Source organism: Solea senegalensis, linkage group LG19 (genome assembly GCF_019176455.1).
Source record: "Solea senegalensis isolate Sse05_10M linkage group LG19, IFAPA_SoseM_1, whole genome shotgun sequence".
Taxonomy (NCBI): domain Eukaryota; kingdom Metazoa; phylum Chordata; class Actinopteri; order Pleuronectiformes; family Soleidae; genus Solea; species Solea senegalensis.
The window spans coordinates 19,578,909-19,602,904 of record NC_058038.1 but is presented as its reverse complement, the minus strand read 5'-3'; the positions used below and the strand labels follow the sequence as shown (position 1 = coordinate 19,602,904).

At 41.3% G+C, this 23,996-nt stretch overlaps 2 protein-coding genes across 3 annotated transcripts in view; both read left to right on the top strand.

Annotated features, from left to right (window-relative positions):
* The first annotated feature begins 512 nt into the window (after positions 1-512).
* On the top strand, positions 513-8,655 carry LOC122785626 (alpha-1B-glycoprotein-like). Its single transcript, XM_044051511.1, has 7 exons — positions 513-755; positions 2,351-2,386; positions 3,775-4,074; positions 5,766-6,062; positions 6,478-6,798; positions 7,119-7,256; positions 8,383-8,655. The coding sequence occupies exons 1-7, from the start codon at positions 725-727 to the stop codon at positions 8,619-8,621; spliced, it is 1,362 nt and encodes a 453-aa protein (XP_043907446.1). The 5' UTR covers positions 513-724; the 3' UTR covers positions 8,622-8,655.
* A 2,025-nt stretch (positions 8,656-10,680) lies between these two features.
* Positions 10,681-23,996, top strand: part of tanc2a (tetratricopeptide repeat, ankyrin repeat and coiled-coil containing 2a) — a 48,976-nt gene continuing 35,660 nt past the window's right edge. For both annotated transcript variants that reach the window (XM_044050423.1, XM_044050421.1), the window contains exon 1: positions 10,681-10,975. The gene's annotated coding sequence lies outside the window, so the exon portion shown is untranslated. The remainder of the gene's footprint in view (positions 10,976-23,996) is intronic.

The window sequence follows — 23,996 nt, the reverse complement described above, 5'->3', positions numbered from 1 at the left end:
ACAGATGAATGACGAGGACAGGTGAGTGATTAGGACAGGTGAATGATGAGGACAGGTGAGTGATGAGGACGACAGGTGAATGATGACAGGTGAATCATGAGGACAGGTGAGACAGGGGTGAATGATGAGGACAGGTGAGTGATGAGGACAGGTGGGATGGAGGGACAGGTGAGTGACAGTGGAGGACAGTGATGAGGACGGAGTGAGGACAGGTGGACGAGGACAGGTGAGTGATGAGGACAGGTGAATGATGAGGACAGGTGAGTGATGAGGACAAGTGAATGATGAGGACAGGTGAATAATGAGGACAACTAGTTGTCCTGAAAAGTCACTCACACGCACACTTTCTTTCTGTGAACCCTGTAGACGCTGTCAGTTTAACAAGAAACAAGAAGTTCAATAAAAAACAGGAAACTGAATATCATTTTTAAGTCTCGGTGTTTCACACCCCTTGGTTCTTTTGCATGTAATCGTCAGATCTCAGTTGTGCTGCAGAGGCATTAACACTTAAACATGATTGATGGGCTGGTTTTTTCAGATGTGGTCGGATAGAAACCACTGCACTGACTCAGAGACACATTTTGTCATGTGGGCTATTGAGATCTGTCACAGTCAGTAACACTAAATATGATGTTTGAAGCACGTCCATGAATTCCTCTTTACACAGTATATTCACACCATCACTGCTACGCTGCTGTTCACCATCTCACCTGCTTTCATCAGGATGTGCAGACTTGTACTTGGACTCTGTTTTGGTGAGTAACATGTCGTTTGTTTTTACAACAAGTGTGAATGTGTTGCACTATTCCAGCGTTGGGTGAGTTTACTGCACACTTGATGTTTTCTATGTCTACTATGTCTTCCTTTTTTATTATATTATATTTATTAATATTCAAGGAACCTTGAATATTCAAGTAACTACTTTTTTTTTTACATATTTAATTCAATGTACATTTTATTTTTAAATTTGAATTGAAAATGAAAACAGAATATAAAGGTTTACAGTGATAGTTTGGGCTTTTTTAAATGTGGTTACATGATATATTATATGCTTTATCTCACAGTTAGACAGTAAAGTTTTTTAAATCACTCACTCTCCCCCACCAAAGTCCATTAATCTTGCGGGGACAGTGGAGCCGTTGCTCTTCTGCTGCCTTGGTTGATAACTTTGCTCACTTAGGTGAAACTGAATAAAGGATTTCAAACACCAAAGTTACAAAATAGCACATTTGAAGTTACCAGTGGAGGCGGCAGTTACCTGTGTGTCGTGAGTTAAAATTGCCAATTTTCTCAATGGACTTTGGTGTTCAAAGTAACACAAACTTGAGTTTCCAGGCAAGATTTAGTCTATGATTGAGTTCACTTTGTAGCCTCTCTGATAGTCAAAAGGTACATTTCTGGCATTTCGTCTTCTAGTGAGGGAACATTGTGTAAATGTGTGCATTCAGTTACAGAAATGTTATTTTTGCCTATTTTGGAGTCTGTGTCTGTGTGAACAGGAACTGCTGGGGTCGAGTGGGTACACACTGTTTTATTATTTGGTACACACAGCCACAGGTGCTACATCCACAGCCGGCCAAAGGCATAAATGATATAATCAGCAAAAGAGCGTGTGAAGACAAAAACTCCTATGTAAGAATGAACATTTACTGCACATTATTTGAAGTCATTAAACTGGTTTACGTGTTTACTTCCAGTTCAGGGTCACAATACTTCGTGCTTCACTTTGAATATGACCACGCTGGGACGGCACTGGCTGCAACATTAGTAACAGTGAAACCAAGAAAACGAGAAGAATGGAACAAGGAAGTAAAACTGGGCACTTCAGAGAAAAAGATCAAATATCTGAATTTATAGAATAAAATATAAATGTTACAGGGAAACAAAACGGAAGTTTGGACCAACTTATCACGTCACTCTCCTCTTACTTCCCTACACAACAACAACAACGTCTGATACTGCTCAAAATCACTGGATCGGATATCGGACAGATAAAGACGTAGACTCTGATACAATCCAAAAATCCTATTTATTTTACCATTATATACCATTTAGCATTTTAGCTGAGTCATGTTTGGTTGATTTCTTCTTTTTGAGAGAACAATATTTGTCACACAGTTTGAGATTAATGTCTATGAAATGACTCAGCACAAACGTGTCGTCAACAGATTCATACGTTCATAAATGTTCAAAAACACAAAAGAGTGGTATCGTCCCATCCCTCAAAGTTATAAAACAGAAATAGTGATAAAGAGAACAAAAGCACTCAAGCTTGAACAAGTCCAACTGTAACAAAGAATCAAAGATGGCGTTAAGTAAAGGCAAATACCGTGTGTTTTCTCTGTTCCAGGCTCGTTGCTCCTGATGTCGTCTTTCTCTGCTGCAGGTCAGTCCACTCTCCTGTGATAGAACTGTCCATGTAGCATATACTCTTGCTATCATCTTGATATTCTTTACTTGTGATCCTGCCAGTTCCCCCATTGCAGGACTAATAAGGGATTCTCTCTTATTCGAACTTCAGCTAAAATCTCACACGTTTTATTAACAGGCATGTTGTTGATTCTGATTGATGTGTGTCACTTATGTGGTTCTAGAGTGCGGCTATTTGCCTATTGACCTTATTTTTGGCATAAACATAAACAGTGAGTAGATGCCATGTCCCGCCCCCTTCTAACACTAAACTATAAAGTATTATGAAGTAGTTGTCAATCAAACAGTTGCACCGCTGTCAGCTTGATGAGTGAGTTGTGTTGTGAGACGGGCAGCGACGACGACGACTGCCCAAAAACAGACTCGTTTCACAAAGAATAGGAAACAGGCTTTTGTTTCACATGGAGGTGAATTAAACACAACGCCAACGTTTTGTAAATGTTCAGGCAAATCAAGCTCTTTCAGTTTGTTTGAGTTGAAATGATCTCATAACTCGAGGAAGAAAAAAAGTGTCCCAACTGAACAAGGACTTGGACCCAATTAGTTAAAAATGAACAATCTTTTCTTTTGAAAGTGCAACGAAAAACCACTCATAAGAGGGAAAAACTACTAACAAATACCTGGGCTAAAGCTAACAAACAAATCACTCTTTCAAGGGAAAACTAACAAACAAAGAAGACTCTTATTGAGGGAAAACTAACGAAAAAACATTCTTTTTGTGGAACAAACTACTAACAAAAACAAGGGCTTGACAGAGCAAAAAGGGATCAGACTAGATCAGCTTTTTTGTACCCAAAATGAATTGGTATTTTAATGAATTAATGACACATTCTATTTATTTAATGTTGTATTTATTTATTTGATTTTGGCACTTTCAGTCCTCCATAGACAGAGCCTTAGAAATCATTATTCTGGGCTGTAATAATTGATTGAACAGATAAGTGATAAGTGTCAGCATCTTGTGAGAAGTGTGACACGCAAATAAAAGCACCAGAACTTAAAATAGCAATATTAAAAAAGTGTCGTACTGGGACAGAACACGGCTTTTCATTTAATATATAATTATATGAAAAAGACTAAAGACTCATTTAAACTCGCAATAATTGTCATTTCTGTTGCATCAAATACAAATACAAAATACAAATAAAATTCCTCCCATCATCTGGGCTTGGGACCTGCATTAAAAGAACACTGGTTGTGATCGGGGGTGATTCGAACCGGCAACCCTCCACGTAACAAGCCCAATTTCCCCTCCGCTTGACCACAAGAAATGATTTTTGTTAATTGAATCACAACTTAATCTCGTAAGAAAGATTCAAACTCTAATACTGGGATTTATTTCAGAGATCGTTAGAAGGCCCATCATCTCCTTGACACCAGCTGGTGAGATCACCTGGGGCCAGAACGTCCGCTTCACTTGTTCAACTTCACCTGAGAAGTATGTAAGCGCCGTCTTCATGACGACCTCGAGCTCAACCGCTTGGAAAAGAGTAGCAAAGCTATCATCACGCGGCTCAGTTGTTGCTAGTCTCACCTTCTCTCAAGTGACCTTTGACGATGACGGATTGTACCAGTGTCGATTCAGAGATAGTTCTGGGTATTCACAGTCTCCGTTAAGTGGCTTTGTCAAACTCTCTGTCAAAGGTAAAGACACAAATACACTTCCTGGTCCTATTCTCATCCTTCATTTTGATCAATCTATTATTTATTTCTTGTTTCCTGTTTTATTGTGAAACTTACCTCTCCTCTTGTGTCACTTCCTGCCCCGTGTGTTTTCCTTGCAGACTTGATTGTCTGCTCCGCCCCCATTAGATTCACCTGTGCCTCGTCGTCTCCCCGCACCTCGTGTTCTCTTTCCCTGCTGTGCCAGTTTGTCGTTGTACTGCATCGTGATCTGTTTTCAGTATTAACACACGTTAATCCTATGACTGAGTTGAGTTTTATGGTAATAGATTATAGTAGTCCTAATCATTCTTTACTTGTTGCTGTTGTGTTTTCATCAGTAAGTTAGGTGATCATCCAAGGATGTTACCATTCAGTTTTGTAAAGAATCTACCCACTGCACATCGAAACGCTTAGAGCAGCTGCCCTGAGTGTGGTCAGTGGTCCAAACACCTTAACCTGAGTCCTTTTCTTGGTCCTAACCTTAACATCAGTCCTAAACCTAACCGAATAGTCTGACTTTTTTTTCACTGCTCGTAGCATCCAAATATGCTGCCAGTAGGTTTACATAGAAGTCAATTAAAAGCCCAGAGCATGAAAGCTACCTTTAATGTCTGTAGGGTAAGCCTGAGAGATATGACAGCGTGGCGGTGTGCAACGCTCTCTGGATGAGAACAGGATGCAAGTTTTCATGAAATAATGGGCAAAACTGTAAAAAAAAAAACCCCGGAACTCATCATATTTGGAATGTGTATGCAGGATCAGGCGGATTCATCCAGAACTGATCCAGATTTAGGGATCTGACAGCATTTGACATCCCATTTAACAAGTGTAGATGTGTGTGTGTTCTCCGGGTAGGGAGTGACTCCTTGCCCCAGGTGAAGGAGTTCAAGTATCTCGGGGTCTTGTTCACGAGTGAGGGGACGAGGGAATCGGAGCGGCTGGTGCGGTACTGCATTCACTTTACCGCACGGTTGTGATGAAAAGGGAGCTGAGCCGGAAGGTAAAGCTCTCGATCTACTGGTCAATCTTCGTTCCTATCCTCACCTATGGTCTTGAAGGTTGGGTCATGACCGAAAGAACGAGATCGCGGGTACAAGCGGCCGAAATGGGATTCCTCAGGAGGGTGGCTGGCTTTTCCCTTAGAGATAGGGTGAGAAGCTCGATCATCCGGGGGGAGCTCGGAGTAGAACCGCTGCTCCTTCACGTTGAAAGGAGCCAGTTGAGGTGGTTCGGGCATCTGGTGAGGATGCCTCCTGGGTGCCTCCCAAGGAAGGTGTATCAGGCACGTCCAGTTGGGAGGAGGCCTCGGGGTAGACCTAGGACCAAGTGGAGAGATTACATCTCCTCTCTGGCCTGGGAACGCCTCGGGATCCCTCAGTTGGAGCTGGTCAATGCGGCTCAGGAAAAGGAAGTTTGGGGTCCCTTGCTGAAACTGCTGCCCCGCGACCCGGCCCCGGATAAGCGGAGGATGATGATGATGATGATAATGAGATGTGTGTGTCTCAGCAACAGCTCAACAGATCACATTGATTTATGTCATGCTTGTGTGAGATGCTAATAGCTATAAGAAGGTAAAGCTCTCAAAATGTAAAACTTCCGGGTTCATGTGTGGAAGTGTTGCAGCCTTGGCAGAGGTCTGTGCTCCCTAAGTGCTTGTGTTGTTGTTTCAGTGAACCTCCCGAAGCCCAGCATCTCTGCAGATGTTCACAGTGAGGTTGTCTGGGGCAACGATGTTGTCATCACCTGTTCCATCTCAACTCGGCATGTTGATGGTACGTTCACTCTGATGAAGACCTCAGACTCATCCCCCACTCAGAGCCAAGAGACAAGCTCCAGCTCTGCAACCTTCAACATTCGTCAAGTGAACTTTGACGATGAGGGATCATACCGGTGCCAGTATCAGACCTCGAGTTCAAGTCAGGACTTTTACTCTCCCAAAAGTGACCCCATCACTTTCTCTGTTATTGGTAAGACAAAAACACTGCATCACGATGTTGGCGCCTCGTTTTTTAAATGATCAAAGTAAATATATTACAAAAAATCCCAAAAGATAATACGAATGCGAGACGGTGTTTGGATTGTCCAAGTTTGCTTTATTAAATATTTCTGTTGCACGACATCAGAGAGAGACATTATTTATTGATCTAATAAACTTGAAACCTTTTCCTTCAACTTGGATGGAATCGTGGTTACCACTCAGTACATTTACATGTCATCATACATCAAATGATTGTGTCAGTCTGACTAAAACTGATATTATATATCCACTACATATACATACATATACATGCACTGCTCTGGGCTAATGATGTTAGCTCTAGGCTAAATGCTGACCTCTACTGATGAATAATAATGTATCTCATTGTTTTTTTTTGTAAATAGTTCCACTGCAGCAGCCTGAAATCACCCTGTCGTCCCCTGACGGAACATTGCAGTGGAGTCCAGGAGCTGTAGAGGTCACATGGGGTCACAGCTTTGTCATCACCTGCTCAGTTCCCTCCCACTACCCCGGAGGCCTTTTCACACTCAGCTTCTCTGGTTCCACCGCCAATGACACCAAACCTGCAGTCAACCAATCCGCGTCCTTCGAGTTCCCCACCACCAACTATGATCACCACGGCAACTACAGCTGTGTGTATGAAGTCACACTGTCCTCAAGGAAGTTCACTTCAGCGGAGACGTGGATTAGTGTCGTCATTGAACGTACGTACTGTAGCATATTGTACGTTAGTCCGGTTCTGCTTCTCTTATCAGTCTACACAGACCTCCTTGTCCGCTGTGGTGAAATGTGGAAACTTGGTTTTCAGATTTCTGTTATTTTCTGAATCTGTTTCCAGTGCATGTTCATCTTTTATCAGTAGATCAGCTTTTGCCCCTCCCTCAATGCTACAGACCTTTATGGGATTTTATGTCTTTTTTTAATACACAAATGTAAAAGGTGTAATTAAACACACTGATTGTAACCCAATACGCAATGTCCCAACTTCTATGCACCAAAGTAAGACAAAAATATTCCTCTCCAGTGCCTTTGTGGATGCTGGTGTCCTCAGTGTCTGCTGGGATTGTGCTGCTGCTGCTGCTGCTGGTCCCGCTGGTGATCTTCCTGGTACGTAAGAGACGACAAGTCGTGACACAACATGGCGTCCCCTCCTTAACTCCAAGTAAGTGCTCACCTGGACACACAGGTTGTTGTCTGTTTTCAGTGCACACTGTCTGCATCAACAGCATGTTCACACCCCTTTTGTATCCTTTTATAATACTGATATCATTACATTACATTTACATCATTCAGCAGACGCGTTCATCCAAAGCGACTTACAATGGAATTGAGTACAATCAGCCAGGGGTGGAGTCAAACTTTCACACACAGGGTGCCGGTCTTAACCACTGAACCACTCCACTGTATCACTAAGTTGAGTATCAACTGATACTGATATTGGTCCCAGATTTTGGAACTGTGCGCAAAGAGTGCGTTGGCTGCACCCCCACAGCGGCAAAACTGCGTAAGGTTGACGCCAAAAACCGGACTTTTAATCCGGAATGGGCCGAGGCGTTCATATTCATCCTTCCCTTAGGAAGTTTGAACTGCTGTGTCTCATCTGCTCTGAGACGGTGGCAGTGGATCAATGTGGGAACGGCATTGAATTACAGCTTTCTTCATTTGATTTGAGTCCTTGACTTCACACAACGACAACACTACTTAAAAATATAAATGAGTTGTTATGTAGAACTAAATTATAATGCATCTCAAACACGATGCTGCTGCAGACCCGTGCATGAGGACATTGTCTCTATCCGGACCTCCTTAAACCAGAATTGACTACCCCGATCAACGCTAACCTGTTAGCATAGCCTTTAGCTACCGAAGCTTGGAGCAAACTTTAGATTTTACAAATCGGGACAGTGCTCAGTATTTTTCATTTTGTCAAATGGATCAACTGAAATATCGAGTGTAGTAAGAGATAAAAAACATCAAACATCAAACCGTAACATTATACACTGAGATTGTTGTTTTGTTCACGTCACATCTGTGATGCAGGGATGAAGAGTTTAAAAAGGTCCTTGCATATTCATTCATTTTAATATGTAAGATGCTTTAGAAACAGATTACCAAGCCCATTGCCACTTTCTTGCATAGGTTTGATTGTATGTGGGGGCCCCCGCAGGTGCCCTTTGCCTGGGGCCCACGAAATGCTTCAAAATGCCACTGATCCAAGTTTCACAGTGCACAAGCTACTTTCTCCACAGCTGCTTCTCATGTTAATGACAGACTCTGTTGTCTTCCAGTGAGTGTCGGGAATCACTACGAGGACTCTGACAGCGATGAGGAGGCCAACTATATAAACTTTGACCCAGCACAGTGCAAGAACATGCACAAGGCGCAAACATGTGGAATGTTGGATGAAGAAAACGAGTTCAGTGATGATGATGATGATGATGACGACTACGTAAACGTAAACCAGCCCTTTGCTGAAGACGCTACGGACATTTATGAAGATCAAATGGATATCTATGAAAACGTTTGATCCAGAAGTTTTCAATACAGAAACAGAGCATTTATATCTTAGTTTAGACTTACACCTGATGTTGCACATATTGAATAAGTTCAGATTATAAACAATCAAACAAAGCTATAGTATATTAATAAGTTTTTCACATGCTCTAATCACAAAAACAGACCTGTGCATGAATGTGAGTGATTTGATACTTAAGTACAGTAGTAGTAGTAGTAGTACTTCAAGACTTTTACTTAAGTAATATTATAAAACGTGACTTCAGTCTTTTTTCTGGTAACATACTTGTACTTTTACTCAAGTATCCATTTTAGGTACTTTTTACCATCATGTGAAAAACATCAGCAGTTTCTCTCTCAGGTCAACACTGACATTTAAGTCATGCTTTTATTACTTCATGACTTGATTACTGTTATGCAGAATATACATGAACCCCACAGTGCCCTCATGTTGTCTTTAATTATTCCCAAATTCAGATCTAAAACATTCAGTGTAGCCTTCCTCTATTATTATGGTCCCAATGTCTTAATGCTACAAGTGCTGCTTTGAAGTTTTGATCTCTACACAAAAGAGATGGAGTTGATGAGCTTTTGAAAATGACTGAGGAACATCAAACAAGTCCAGTTGCCTTTGTTTAGTCCTCTGTCCTTTGGAAATGTCTTCACCTGGAGACTCTTCATCACAGTCTAAATAATGCACTTGAGTGTCAGTAACCTTTATTTTAACTCCCCTTGCCATGAGTTGTGCCAAAACCATTCTTTATAAGTTGTCATTTTGTGTCGGAGATAACCGAGAAAATGAAATCATAATCATATTTGTTGTGTGGGGAGACGAGCTGGACACAGAGCGAGAGCGCGGGCAAAATGCAGCAGAGACACAGCTGGTGTGAACACACGCGTGAGCAAGAGACGCAGCACAGCAGCAATGCACATGCCACATGCCACCCTCACCCTACAACAGGTTGTCTCTCGACTTTAATAGGCAGCTGCTGGTCATTCTTACTGGAGACAGACATAATACATTCCCTAGACCCTTACCCTGACCTTAACCACCCCAACTAAATACCTAACCCTGACCCTTAACCTAACCCAAACCTCATTCTAACCCCAACCAAAAACCATTTAAAGTCGTGAAGGCGAGACAAAATGTCCCCACTTTCTCAAAAATGTCCCCACTCCCAATGGTTTGTTTTTGGTCCTCACAGAGATATACATACATACATACATACATACACTCACACACAGTCTGGTTTCCATGCTTCAAAGGACGTTGACTTAAGCCCCTTTTCCACTATGGTCCCAGCTTGCCTCGCCTCGGCACAGCACGGTTAAGGTTGGTTTTCCACTACAAAAATAGTACCTACTCAATGTGGGCGGAGTCATCACTTTGTAAGTTAATTAAAACTATTCATTCAGTACTTCCTCCATGACCGAACACAGACTCCAGTACAGTGGCAGGGTTTGTAATGCTGCTCACTGCTCGCGATCACCAGCGCTGTCGCCAAATACACCAGACTCCTCTATTAAATATCGAGATTTTAGACACTTCCCTGGTAATTGTTGGAGATTAACCCACATTTTCAGGATGATTGAGTCCTTTTAACTGAGCACAGAGCACATTACTTAATTTGAGACTTACTCTAAGCTCAACCATAACTACTGCTGACCTAGCGCTAACACTAACCTAACCTTAACCTGAGGCTTATTCTAACCCTAACCCTAAAACCAGGTCTTAACACCCAAAAAGCCCTTTAAAGATATAAGGACCAGACAAAAATTTGCACGGTCCTCATAAAGATACATATACAAGGACACACATGCATTCTGGACATTACATTGACTTGGCCTAACTGACTTGGCCACTGGCCTAGCCATATAAAAAAAACATATAAAAATGTAAAAATGTTTTCATTTAAGTCCCCATAAAGTCCCTGTGTAAACAGGTCCCCGCAACATCAGTAATACCTGGAGCGCGCACACACACACACACACACAGGCTTACACACGCTGAGCCTCTCGGCCACGCCCATCTCATGAATAATGCATCACCTCCCGTCGACAGGAGGAGACTCGTGCCACCGGAGCTGCTCAGACGTCAGCTCGTGCTCAGCGGAGGGCGGACAACCATGGTCACAATAACACCAGCGTCCGTGTGTGGATGCGGAGATGCTGATATCCGGTAATGAAGGGGGCGAAAAACTGGGAAGAGCCGCCTCAAGAACAACGATACCGTTTGCCTGTTGTGTACCGGGGATTTACCGAGGAGTAACGGAGGGTTTGGACGTTAACGCGACCCGAAGCCACCTATTATCTGCCGGTGTGACGTTTGAATCAGCGCCGGTGATTTAGAGACGACAAACGGTCAAGGTAAGGCCCCCGCGTGTCTCGTGATTTTATCTGTGTTTGTATGTGCGCGTGTGTGTGTGTGTGTGTGTGTGAACGAGGAGACAGATATTGTAGTAAGATGGCTGGTTTGTGTGTGTGTGTGTGTTTCTCCTATCAGCAAATCCAAAATATAGTAACAAAATGAAATCGAATAGTGATATTAATGATAATTAAATAATATTTTCCATAATAATATTGTTTTTTTTAATAGTGACTGTAACGTGGCTTCATCTGTAATCATCTACAACAGAGGATCATCTTTAAATGTTTTATTTAATATTCCACAGACCCTCCTCATGTGTGAATCATTTTATGATAATCTGTGCGATTAGAAAGTCATTTATGCACAATATCACGATTAAAAATATAAACTAAATTGACAATGTGCTGTACCCTGAAGCCTCCGTTTAAAACAAAGAAACATATAGGTTGTATATCATGATAATATTCATGAATTAATCAGAAGACTTTTGATGGACCAACATATCATATGAGGATCAGTTACTGCAGACATGTAAAAATAATTCTGTAAAAAAAACCTGAAATGCCTCAAAACAGCGTGTTTACATGTTGTCATGGTGATATTACAGCAACTACTGTACAAACTGTGACTGACACAGCTGCAATACCTGGACACATGGACATCACTGTTACAGATGAGGGAGAGAACACGCTGGTATATCCTGTACACACAGTATTAGCTTGATGAATCGATTATTGAATTAATCATCAACTATTTTGATGATCGATTATTCAGTTTGAGTGGTTTTCTGGTTTTGACAGCTTCTTAAATGTGAATATTCTCGGGTTCTTTGCTCCATATCACAAAGAAATCATTAAAACTGAATCGTTTTGGTTTGTGGACAAAAACAAAACATTTAAGAACTTTGTCATTTACAGGTTCAGAAACCACTGACATTTTATGGACCGAACGATTAATCCATTAATCGAGAAAATAGTCAACAGATGAATGGATTATGAAAATATTCATTAGTTGCAGCACTATACAATATTACAATAACATAAAACCTTACATTTCACATTCATGGTTCATTAAGCACAGTCTGTGAGGAGGGAGATGGTGTGTGACCAGAATGTGAGTGAGGGATGCATTGATCATGTGATCTATGGGCTCTTCCTTTAAGGTGAATGAAGTGATCGATCTTATCCTTTTTTTAGATAAGAGAAGAGAAAAACAGACGAGTGCAGTTTTGTAGAAAAACACTGTACACACACACACACCAACAGTGTTTTATTTATCTCATTGTAGTAGGGGTGGGATTCGCCAGAGACACCGTGATGTGATATTATCATGATATTTAAATCAGAATATGATATTATCATGATATTTAAGTCACAATATCATCATGATATTTAAGTCACAATATCATCATGATATTTAAGTCATGATACGATCATGATATTTAAGTCACAATACGATATTATCATGATATTTAAGTCACAATATCATCGTGATATTTAAGTCACGATACTGTGTTATCATGATATTTAAGTCACGATACAATCATGATATTTAAATCACAATACGATATTATCATGATATTTAAGTCACAATATCATCATGATATTTAAGTCACGATACGATCATGATATTTAAGTCACAATACGATATTATCATGATATTTAAGTCACAATATCATCATGATATTTAAGTCACGATACGATCATGATATTTATGTCACGATATGATGTCATCATGGTATTTAAGTCACAATACGATATTATCATAATATTGTGATATACTGAGTATTTTGTGAAATCATATTTTGCAATATACTCCCACAACATCTCTAGTGAGAGTGAGCACTTCACCATCTAGTGGACTGAAAATGTAATTTTTTGCTAATGCTAATCCACCAAAAGTTTATTTATTTGAATTGTCAGTAAAAAAAAAATCGATACTTGTTTTCCCCCACACCTACCCCATAAGGCTGCAACTAACGTTTTTTTTTTTATAATTGATTTATCTGTTGATCTCGATAAATCGAGCACTTGTTTGGTCCAAAAAATGTCAGACAATGTTTATTGTTGTTTCCCAAAATTTGACGTGATGATGTTCTCGCATGTCTTGTTTTGTCCACAAACCAAAACGAATCCATCCGTCACGCTACTTATCTCACTGCACCGCGCTTAAACAAGTAAAAGTACTGTTCTCAGTTGAAATGCAGGCCTGACCCAGGGCTTTACCATCCCAAACCGTACCGTACCGCACTGTACCAAACCAAACTGTACCATGATGGATATACAGCAGTAGTCATGCTAAAGCGTTTGCTGCACTCCAACCTGGGCCATCACTTTTTTATCTGAAACTTATATCCAGTAGAAACTGTAAAACATATTAAAGTCCAAAATACACAACCTAGAAGTGTAGCAGACATTTTGAAGTTATTACCATGTGACCCAGCAGAAGGCGCTCTTTGCACAGCTTGGCCTGAGATCCCATTTGAATGTCCTCTTGGTTCATCCGTAAAATAAGACTGTGAAGTTTTGTTGTTTTCCTGTGAAAATATAAGACACAAGTGTTTTAAACCGTCCCTGATAATCATGCTACCAAAGCAAGTCGTGTTTTGGTTTCTACACCATAGATTGCAGAGTTTGAAGGAATGGTGTGTCACGTAATATTGTCCGATAACTGTGTTTGTACTGTGAACTGTCCAAGCTTAAACACACAAACACGCTTTTGATAAGCTAGCACCTGTTATTTGCATAACATGATTTGATTGCCTCGGCGTCAGTTGACGCCTGCACTGGTGTTGCTGTGTTTTTACAAGTGACCGAACAGAAACGGCTCGAGCCACAAAAGTTCTTTGTTGCCACTTTAATCGTTTGACTTTTCCCGCTCTTTGCTGTGTCCTGTTGTCATTTCTCCTGCATTTTCACCACATTTTTCATTCCTGTTTGTTTTACTGGGCTGAATGTCCAGCTGGGAGTTAGCAGATGTTTTGTGAACAAACAGAAATCCTTTGTGTTGGAAAGACGGGTTTAACTCTGATAACACTTTATCATTTATTAATCATCATGTTTTTACTGCATGTATTGGCTGTACAGGCAGAGTTGGTATATTCTGTATGATAAATAGACTTATATTTCCTCTGCATATATTGTGAATATGGGGGGAGGGGGAGGTGCAGGTTTGTAAATTTATTTAAATTTATTCTTATTTTATTCGTATTCTTTTAACTTTGTAATTTTATTTTTAGGTTTATTCTCACTTATTCTTATAGTTCTTAACTTTGTCAATTTAAAAAAAAAAAATTGACTTTTAGCTGATATCCGATATGCCGATATATCAGGAATGCTTGGGCCGATTACAGCAACATTATGTTTTGCAGGCTCTTACCGCAGCACATATTCATTTTCTTAATTGTGCAAAATAAGCAAACAAAAAATGCAAGCATAGAAGTCAAGAAGGTAGCACCTATTCAGCCTATACTCTTTCAGTCATTAGTCATATTGGGGGTTCATGGCGTGTTTGTCGATATCCAATTATGCCTTTTGACCTTCTTTGCTTGTTCTTCTGCCAAAGATCGAGGTGTGATTTTTGACAGCTCCTTTAAACTGGACTAAACAGATTAGTTTGGTTGTCAAAACAGTTTCTAGTAAATAAATAAACCCTTCCTCCCTTACAAAGACTTGTTTTTATGATGTTGAGATTGGATTATTGTAACTCTCTATGTGAGTATAGAACAGTCGTCTCGTCCTCGTCTGCAGCAGCTTGTGACCGGAAAAAGGAAAACCTGTCTTTCAGATTTTATTGCTTGTTTTTTAGGTGTTAAATGGGCTGGTCCCGACTTGTTACATCTCCAGATTCTTGCCAGAGTAATAAGATCCTCAAACCAGTTGCTTCTGGATGTTCCTTGAACAGGGTGTAAAACCAGAGGTGATGGAGCATTTGGAATAGTTTACCTTATCATGTAAGAGCAGCACAGATTTCTTATTTTCTGAAATAATTTATTTCTATATTTGTTTTGTATTGAGTTGCCTGTTTCTGCTGTGTATTTGTTGTGCCTGTGCAGCACTAAGGTTGTTTTAAAGGTGACATAGAATGCTTGTATCACACATATGTGTTAGTTATGGAGGTCTACTTACATATATTAACTTGTTTTCATGGTTAAAAACCTCCTAGTCGCTGCAAACGAGCCGATCAAAGTATCTCCTCACCGACGCGCTCGTCAGCCGCGCTGTTTCAGACCAAAACCACACCCCCAGAACGTGGACTGTGTTGTGATTGGCCAGCCAACGAGAGCTTTCCCACTGTCCTGTGATTGGCCAGGTACCTGGAAGTGACGTAATAGATAGGCCAGCTCTTAGATACACAGCTCCCCCTTCTGGCACGGTGGATGCTCTGCATCTCAGCAGCTACGACGAGAGTAGTTCTTCTTCTTCTGCGGTTGAATGTACGCAACCGGATGTGCCCGGACTAGTGCCCGCACCAGGAGGCGCTAAGGTGGTGAGAGGAGTGGTGAGGATTTTTGATGAAGACATCAAATTAAGGAAGTGCCGATCCGCTTCGCAGAGCCCAGGAAAACAATACAACACTATTTTCTCAGCAGTGGCTGAACTGTTTGTTCTGAAACTTTAGGGTTTAATAAACGAGGTAATGACGCAGATACACACACAAACGCAGCGTTAATTGGAGCTTCCGGTCTATGTCGCCGGAAGTGTGCTATTTAAATAGTTATTTCTATTTCCCCCGGGTGGGATGTTAGTCCATCACCGAGTATCTCCCTCCGTGCTGGGTGATAAACAAAGAGGCTGTAAGTACCCGCTGGCATCTGAACTACCAACCTCCCGCTCTCGAGGTGACCGCTCAAACCACTGCTGTAAAATTGGTGTTTTGAGAGTGACTTTCTGGCAGTGATGGACTTATAATTGAGTCACAGATACAGTATGTGGGTGGGACCTTGATACGACAGCCCGTGGCTCCAAATGTCGTCAGCAGCACAGTATGGCAGCAGCTGTCCCATACCCCGAATGTTTTAGCTTCTTTTACGTTCACTGGGAGGAAGTGGAGACATCCACCCTTCATTTAGAGTCTAATGGACCTGTAGATGCTGTGCTCTCGCACTTATTTAACAAAAACTGCAGGAACACAAATCTCTCTCTCTCTCTCTCTCTCTCTGTGGCTTCTTTTTCCAGACAGTGCTGATGCAGTTGGGTGTAATCTCATGTTAATCTGCCTAACGCCATACATGGTAGTCTGGGTTTAACTCTACACTGATTAAAAGCCCCCCCCATCACCACCACCACCACTATGACAGTCATTAGTGTAATAAGATCAGTCACACAGCATCATTAGTGCTAATTAAAAGAATACAAGCACTTACTCGGGCGATGTGATGTGACATTAATGAGTGTTTCACATTCTACAAAATCAGATTCTGAGGCACAGAAGGATTTCATCTTCATTTAAATGAAGTGATCTGAGAGCGAGGCCACATGTTCTCCCCGTGGGGGCGTGGCTTTTCTCCGCTTCCTTCCCACTGTTGAAAAACATGCAGATTTGGGGATTAGGCAAAATGACCGTAGGTGTGAGTGTGAGAGTAAATGGTTGTTAGTCTCTATATGTGTCCCTGTGATGGACTGGTGACGTGTCCAAGGTGAACTCCACCTATCGCTCTATGTCAGCTGGGATTGGCAGCAGCGACCCCCACGACCCTCATGTGGAGGATAAAGTAGGGACGGGACGATACCATTTTTTGTGTCTGATACCGATATCAAAGACTTGAGTTTTTCCGATACAGTCATTTCAGATAGTTTATGAAGCTGTTAACAACACATTTGTGCCGAGTAATTTCAAAGACATCATTCTGTAACAAATATTGTTCTCCCAAAAAGAAGAAATCAACAGCCCAAACATGACTCAGCTAAAATGGTTTTGCTGATTTTGATATTGTGATATATAGGATTTTTGGATGATATCGGATTCTATATTTTTATCTTTCCAACATCCGATCCAGTGATTTTGACCAGTATTGGACTGATACAGATACTGAGCGATACCAAGATAGAAGATAGAGTGATCTGAGAGAGAATGCCACTGACCAATCACAGGGCAGTCCTGAGAGATAGAGGTGCTCCTATTGGCTTTTCTACTCTTTCTACTCTACTTGTTCTGCATGCAGGTGAATAGTGAGTAGAAGAGTGTAGTGGAAAGTGGATTTTCTAAATTAGAAACTTGGGAATAATAATAAACTGAAGGGGGTTCACTTCAGTCTAGTTGGTAAATGAAATATTTTAGCATAATGATCAGAGACACATAGCTCACTACTTACTGCAGGGCTGTTACTCTAAAGAATGATGCATTGATAAAGTTTTACTCACAAGTTCATCTGTGTTGTTTTTTAATTGTATAATTGTGCGTACATGTCTGCTTATGACAAAAAAGTAACAGATAACTCTCATTAGTTTTCATTTTTCCAATATTCAAATATTTCCAAAATTTCCCCAAGACAGTTGCTGGAAAATTACCGGAACATTTCCCTTTTGCAACCCCACAACTGGACAGGACAGTCAGGACAGAGAGCTTTAGTATTTGAATGTCCTATTAAATATGGCCAAATAACCTTGTCACAATAAAAAGCTTAAAATCAAATAAAACGTCAGATAATCAAAGACTGACGGTTGAAGAAACCACTTCATTGTGGTCTTTAAATGCTTTATATTTCACAAAGGCTTCATTATATTAATATTAAAGAAAATGATCATGTGATATATAATGATATCATATTGTCCTAGTTCATCCCAAGCCCAGTACAAGTCATTAGTGAGATGGGTAATCTATCAAAAAGTAGTGATGACCAGTAGAAAAGAATGTGTGGCGCTCGTGTATGAACACTATTCATCACTCAGGCTTCCTGTGGGAAGAGCCTGCCTCGGAAATGGGAAGCGCGTGATTTAGTGCTCCAGCATCATTTTCCATATGGCGAGGATGAGTGAGTGTGGACAACCTGACCTGTGTCCTTGATGTTCTTTTGAGCTTTCTGTACTGCAGTGGCTAATCAACCTATCATAGCGATGGGTCTGCCAGTTCTTTTTCAGCCTGTCCTTTAGCAGTTTGCTTTCCTGAGCCGTTGAGTTGCTGTTGAGAGCTCCTGGTGTGAAGTGAAGGTTACAAACACGACAAGACAACACAGAACTGTAGGAGGAGAACAATAGCAACTCTGTTAGGCTTTAAAGTTTTAAAACCGAGGAGGATTCTGGTTCCACCACCATCAGTGATCGAGCGAATCATCTTTCGACAAGAAGGTGGAGGGTTTGATTCAAGCTCGTCTACATGCTGAAGAAGTGTTAAACATCCATCCATCCATTGTCTACAACTTTCATCAACCCACCACTGATGCCCCCCCTGCCTTTCCCTCTCCTGACCATGTGCACTTGTTTTCAACGGAGTCTGCAAATGCTTCTATGTTTTTCAATTCTTGCTATTTGAAGAAAGCCGGTCCATTTCGACAGTCGCTTCCTCTTCCTCTCTTCCTCCAACAGCGGTCGTCGCTGCTTCTTTTTCGCCGGCTCCTGACCTGATGGTCTGATGCACTTCTAGGCCATAAACTTTGAACTCAAGCAGGTTTGTAATGTTCGAGTTTGAACCTTCCCTCCCACGTTTTGGATAAAAAGTGACAGCCCTAGAAGTAATGTGACTCTGATTCTCCATTTCCATGCACTGACCATATGCAAACGTATCCAACATTTTGAAGGCAGTAACCAAAGATGTGTCCGTCAGTCATCATCTACCGCTTTATCCTCCACCAGCGGGTCGCGGGGGGTGCTGTGCCAATCTCAGCTACATCGGGCGATAGGCGGGGTACACCCTGGACAGTTCGCCAGTCCATCGCAGGGCCACACACAGCTAGAGACAAACAACCATTCACTCTCACACTCACTCCTACGGTCAATTTAGAGTGTCCAATTTACCTAATCCCCACATTGCATGTTTTTGGACTGTGGGAGGAAGCCGGAGAACCCGGAGAGAACCCACGCACACACGGGGAGAACATGCAAACTCCATGCAGAAAGGCCCTTGTTCTAACCGGGGTTCGAACCCGGGTCTTCTCGCTGCAAGGCGAGAGTGCTAACCACTACATCACCGTGTGGCCCCCAAAGATGTGTGTTTGAGTTTATTCCAGGGGGGTCCTCACACCTTTACGAGTCATTGCTCAGAGAATACAAATCAGGTTATATGAACTATTGGGCCACATGCTGGCGGAGTGGTTAGCACTGTTGCCTTGCAGCAAGAAGACCCAGGTTGACCCAGTTGGAACATTGACTTTTCTACAAGGAGTTTGCATGTTCTCCCCATTTGTGTGTTTTCTCCTCCCACGGTCCAAAAACATGCACTCTCACCGCCGGTGGATGTGAATGTGAGAGGGAGTGGTTGTGTTTCTATGTGTGGTTTCCTGTGACGGGCGACCTGTCCAGGCTGCACACCCTTCCTACTATGTCAGCTGGGATTGGCTCCAGTGACCCGCGACCCTCAGGTGGAGGATAAAGCGGTAGACGATGGACGGAGCGGAATATGAGATTATGTATGCATGCGTGGAAAGCTACACTGACCCTCATTTGTAACATGAATGGAACCACAGTCGCATATGTGTGAGGAAAAAAAATCACTCGCTGGTGACATGGAACCTGGAAAGTATGTGGGGCCCTCACTCTGAACACACAGAAAAACTAGAACATGACGCTTGAAATAGTCCAAAAATCCCAATTCACAGAGTTCCATTCCCTGTGCGTCCACTCAGGATAAGTCTCTGAGTGTTCAGGTCCTCACATTTCAGAGCTTCAGCCACTGAAGGCCACCAGTGTGTAGTTTAAGCTTTTAATGACTTCAAAGAGCAGAGATGTGAAAATTGTTCACAGCACAAAGAAAGGGGAAAAGGTGAGCGTGTCAGTCAGCCATGTGTTTGTTTATCTACAGGAAGCTCACACACTCACACACACAAACACACACACACACACACTCCCTTCCTGTATGTGGGCAAACTGAGGGAGACCTGAGCGATTGCAGGAAGTTAGGATTTGGCTTCTCTGGGGAAGAGAGATAAGAGAGAGTGAGAGAAATAGTTAAAGGGAGGTTATCTGCACTCCTCCATCACTAATAACAAACACATACAGAGAGTGTCATCCAGTTTGATATTTGCATAGGTTTTCTGTGTGTGTGTGTGTGTGTTTGAGATGCTGGTGATTTCCTGTGTGTGCAGGAAGCTGCTTCTCTGTTGTTAAAAAGGGAAATCCCTCTGAGGTGTTGAGGAACACGAGGCAATCGGTCAGGTTAAATCCCAGGTTGACCTGAAGTCGGAACATGATGTCAGGATAAGTTAGAACATGCCCTCGAGGAGTTGCTGGGGGAAACGAATGTGGGCTCTCCTCTGCTCAAATACACCAAAACAAATAATAGCTGTTACCTGGGAACTGGTTGAACAGGTACGATCATTTGAATAGATTTTGCATCAGGGACATTTTGAACTCACACCTGCTGTAATCAGTCATTTGCATGCTTGAAAAATGTGTTAACTGTAAGCACAGGTTGATTCACGGCCCTGTAATTACAAAAAACATGCTGCACTATTTGTGGCAAACAGAGGAAACAGGTGAACTTAATGAAATATTAACACTTTTATCCACCAATATCACCTTATTGTGAAGCCCCTTTTAATTCAATTCAATTTTATTTGTATATTATGATTATTATTATTTTTATTATGATAATAATAGCCTAGAAACTGGATCTGGATCCTGCAACCTGCAAGTTGTGGACAGAGAGAGAGAGAGAGGACAGGAAGGAAAGACACAAATAGGGGAGAAAGAACAAGGTTAATGACGTACAATGAAGTCATATTCATACCCATATAGTGTGAGAGAGTGAGTGTGAGTGCACCACAGGAAATTCCCCCAATTCCTGTGTTTTATTGGGATCCACGTTGTGATTTTTTTTGACAATTTAAAAAATAGTTTTCTCCCTCAGAAGAGCGTGTTAATTGGAAGGTTAATAGGGTTGTGCCCTGTTTTGAGGCTTTATTATTCATTTTGGTGTAGCATTTTAGTTTATGTATGTACAGTATGTATGGATGTATCAGGGTTTTATAGTGGTGTGGAGCTGAGAAGGGGGCATTCTAAGGCTCAATATGGATGGAATTATCGTTTCTTTTTGTATTTACCTTAAAGATAATATTTTGCAATTGCAAAATGGTCAGCGTCAAGTCGTCTGACTGTCTATATATCATGATTTGGGTCTTTTTTGGGGGGCATCAATTTGATATTTTCACATGAAAGCTGCTGTTTTAAGCAAAACTGTATACATTGTTTGTCGTACACAGATTTTGTGCTGTAGTACTACAGATTATAATTGTATTGAAGTGTCTTCAGTGTGCTGAACGAGACATTCACTGCTTCTATGGTTAGTGTAGATAGATGGATAGATAGATAGATGGATAGATGGATGATACATGTCAGTTGTCCTTTTGAACATTTCATTCCTCTTTTAAGTTAACACCATTTACTAAATTGCTGTGCTTTTGTAGTAAAACTAAACACAATGCACTTGTCCAGCTCATGACAATGGTCGCCTGATTGATTGAACAGAGGGGTGATGGGCAGTAATTGGGTCGTCCATCTGTGCTTTTCCTCTGTGTGTGTGTGCAGTTGTGGAAATAGAATGGGGCCTCTTCCCAAAAACGGTGATAGCATTTTAGCTTGTTGATGCTAAAAAAAGGATGCTTAAAGTCTTCCTTGATCCGTGTGTTTGGTCTGTGCCAGTAGATGGACCAGACCTCCTGCTGAACCAGAACTCGGGGTTCTGTTTGACAGAGTAGAACTGCAACAGTCTCCGATTGTTTTGTGCTGTGATATTTGTGAGTATGAAGCTTTTGTTTCTTTGGCGTCAGTCGCCGTGTGTGAACGGGGGCCAAGCTGTGGGTGTAGGAAATGCATTGTTCATTGTTTTTATTTTCATTTAGTTTTTTTTTATTTATTTAATTATTTATTTTTTACCAAACTCCTCTGTGTTTGTGTGTTAAAGGCAGAAAAAGTTAGAGGAGGTCAGATGGAGCAGTAACTGACAACAGATGGCCTCTGTGTGTGTGTGTGTGTGTGTGTCTCTACCACACATATGGACACACACACTTCCATGAATGAGCTTCTCACCATGTCGCCCCTGAGTCACAGTTCCTGGCAGCAGCAGATTGCCTGCAGTGACTCACATCCCATTCCCACATCTCTCTCTCTCTTTGACCTTTTACATGTTATATGTGTTTTTCTCTTTACATTTACAATCAAACCTAATGAGCTCACACAACGATCTCTCCTCATACATCCCGCGCTGCACACAGGAAGTGATTCCTTTTATGACAACAGAGACGGCGGCAGCGGCAGCGGCGTGCTTGTAAACAGGTTAGAGTCTGACTGAAAGCACAGAGAAGTTTCACTATTCCACACAAACACTCCCCCGGTCAGGTCTGATAGTATTACTGACACAGCATACAAGTAGTGTTACATCATCACTGTTCACAAAGACCAAACTGACAACAAGAAAGGTCACTGACAGTCACTGTAGGAGCCAGTATTGACTTCATTTATGACGTTTTTGCACTACTCCTCCTCAACGTGGGCGGAGTCATCGCTGCACGATGACACTGCAAACGAGTGAACTGATCATTAGAATCAGTTCATTAAAAAGGATTTATTCAGTCCTACGTCAGTTCTGTCTCTAAATAAACTCGACTCCTGTTAAATGTTGAGATTTTAGACATTTCCCTGGGAATTGTTGGAGGTGAACCCACATTTTCAGGATTGTTAAGACTTTAACTGTAAAGTTAAAGTAGTTCACTGTTGGCCTTAAGCCTTTGAGGTAATATTAGCAATGGAATGCGGTATTGTGGACCTTTGACGAGATAAACGGTAACAGTGGACCCTTGATATCTTTGATAGCGATGATAGATAGTGGGATAGTTAGATATCCATCCATCCTCTACTGCTTTATCCTCCACACGAGAGACGCGCTGTGCCAGTCTCAGCTGACGTAGGGCGATGGATCAGCGATAGGTAGATATGTACAAGAAAATATCAATATATACTGTTATGTATATATTATATGTAAATCTATAAATCGTCATTCACAACCTGGAACATCGAGGGAATATTTCTATGTGTAGTTGATCCAGTGTATAAAGTGTAGATATATAGATATATATGTATATATATATGTATATATATATATATACATACATATATATATATATATATATATACATATATATATGAAAAAAGCCAGTCCGTAACCATATTATATTTCCTTCTTAAGTCTTTGACCATGTTTATTTCTGTGGCTAATGCCGTGTCTTAAAATGTCAGAGAACGTTTAAAACGTTGATCAGTGTTTGTTTAATGATAAGTGATAAAATATTCACATTTAAGAAGCTGAAACAATCAGAAATCTTATTTTAATCGTGAAAAAAGCTTCAAACCGATGAATCGATGATCAAAATAGTTGACGATTCATATAGTAATCGATTAATCGAGTAATTGTTTCAGCTCGAGAAGAAAGTCTTAAGAAATCAGTGCAGCTGATATATGACGCTGATAAAATAAAACAGGTAATTAATAACAAGTAAAAAATGATTAGATGATAGTGATGGTCTGTGTCTCCACTGCAGTATTTTAAAGTAATAATAATCTAAAAACATTAAATACAAGAAAAGAAAATGTGTATTTACATAAGTCTCCTCTTTATTGAAGAGTCTTTGCGTGTTTGTGCATGTGTGTGTAGGTTTGGATGCTTGTTGTCAAGGATTAGCACACTGACACACATAACACACACACACACTGTGTGTACGTCACATCTAAGGACTAAGACGACATCTGGCTGCTGCAGCGAGCAGCTTTTGTGCGACTCTCCTCTCTCAGACGAGGATTAAGCTTATTCCCAGACTCGGCCTGCTGCAGATAGTTGTGGTCTTTCTCGCCGAGGTTGTGAGACATCTGCTGC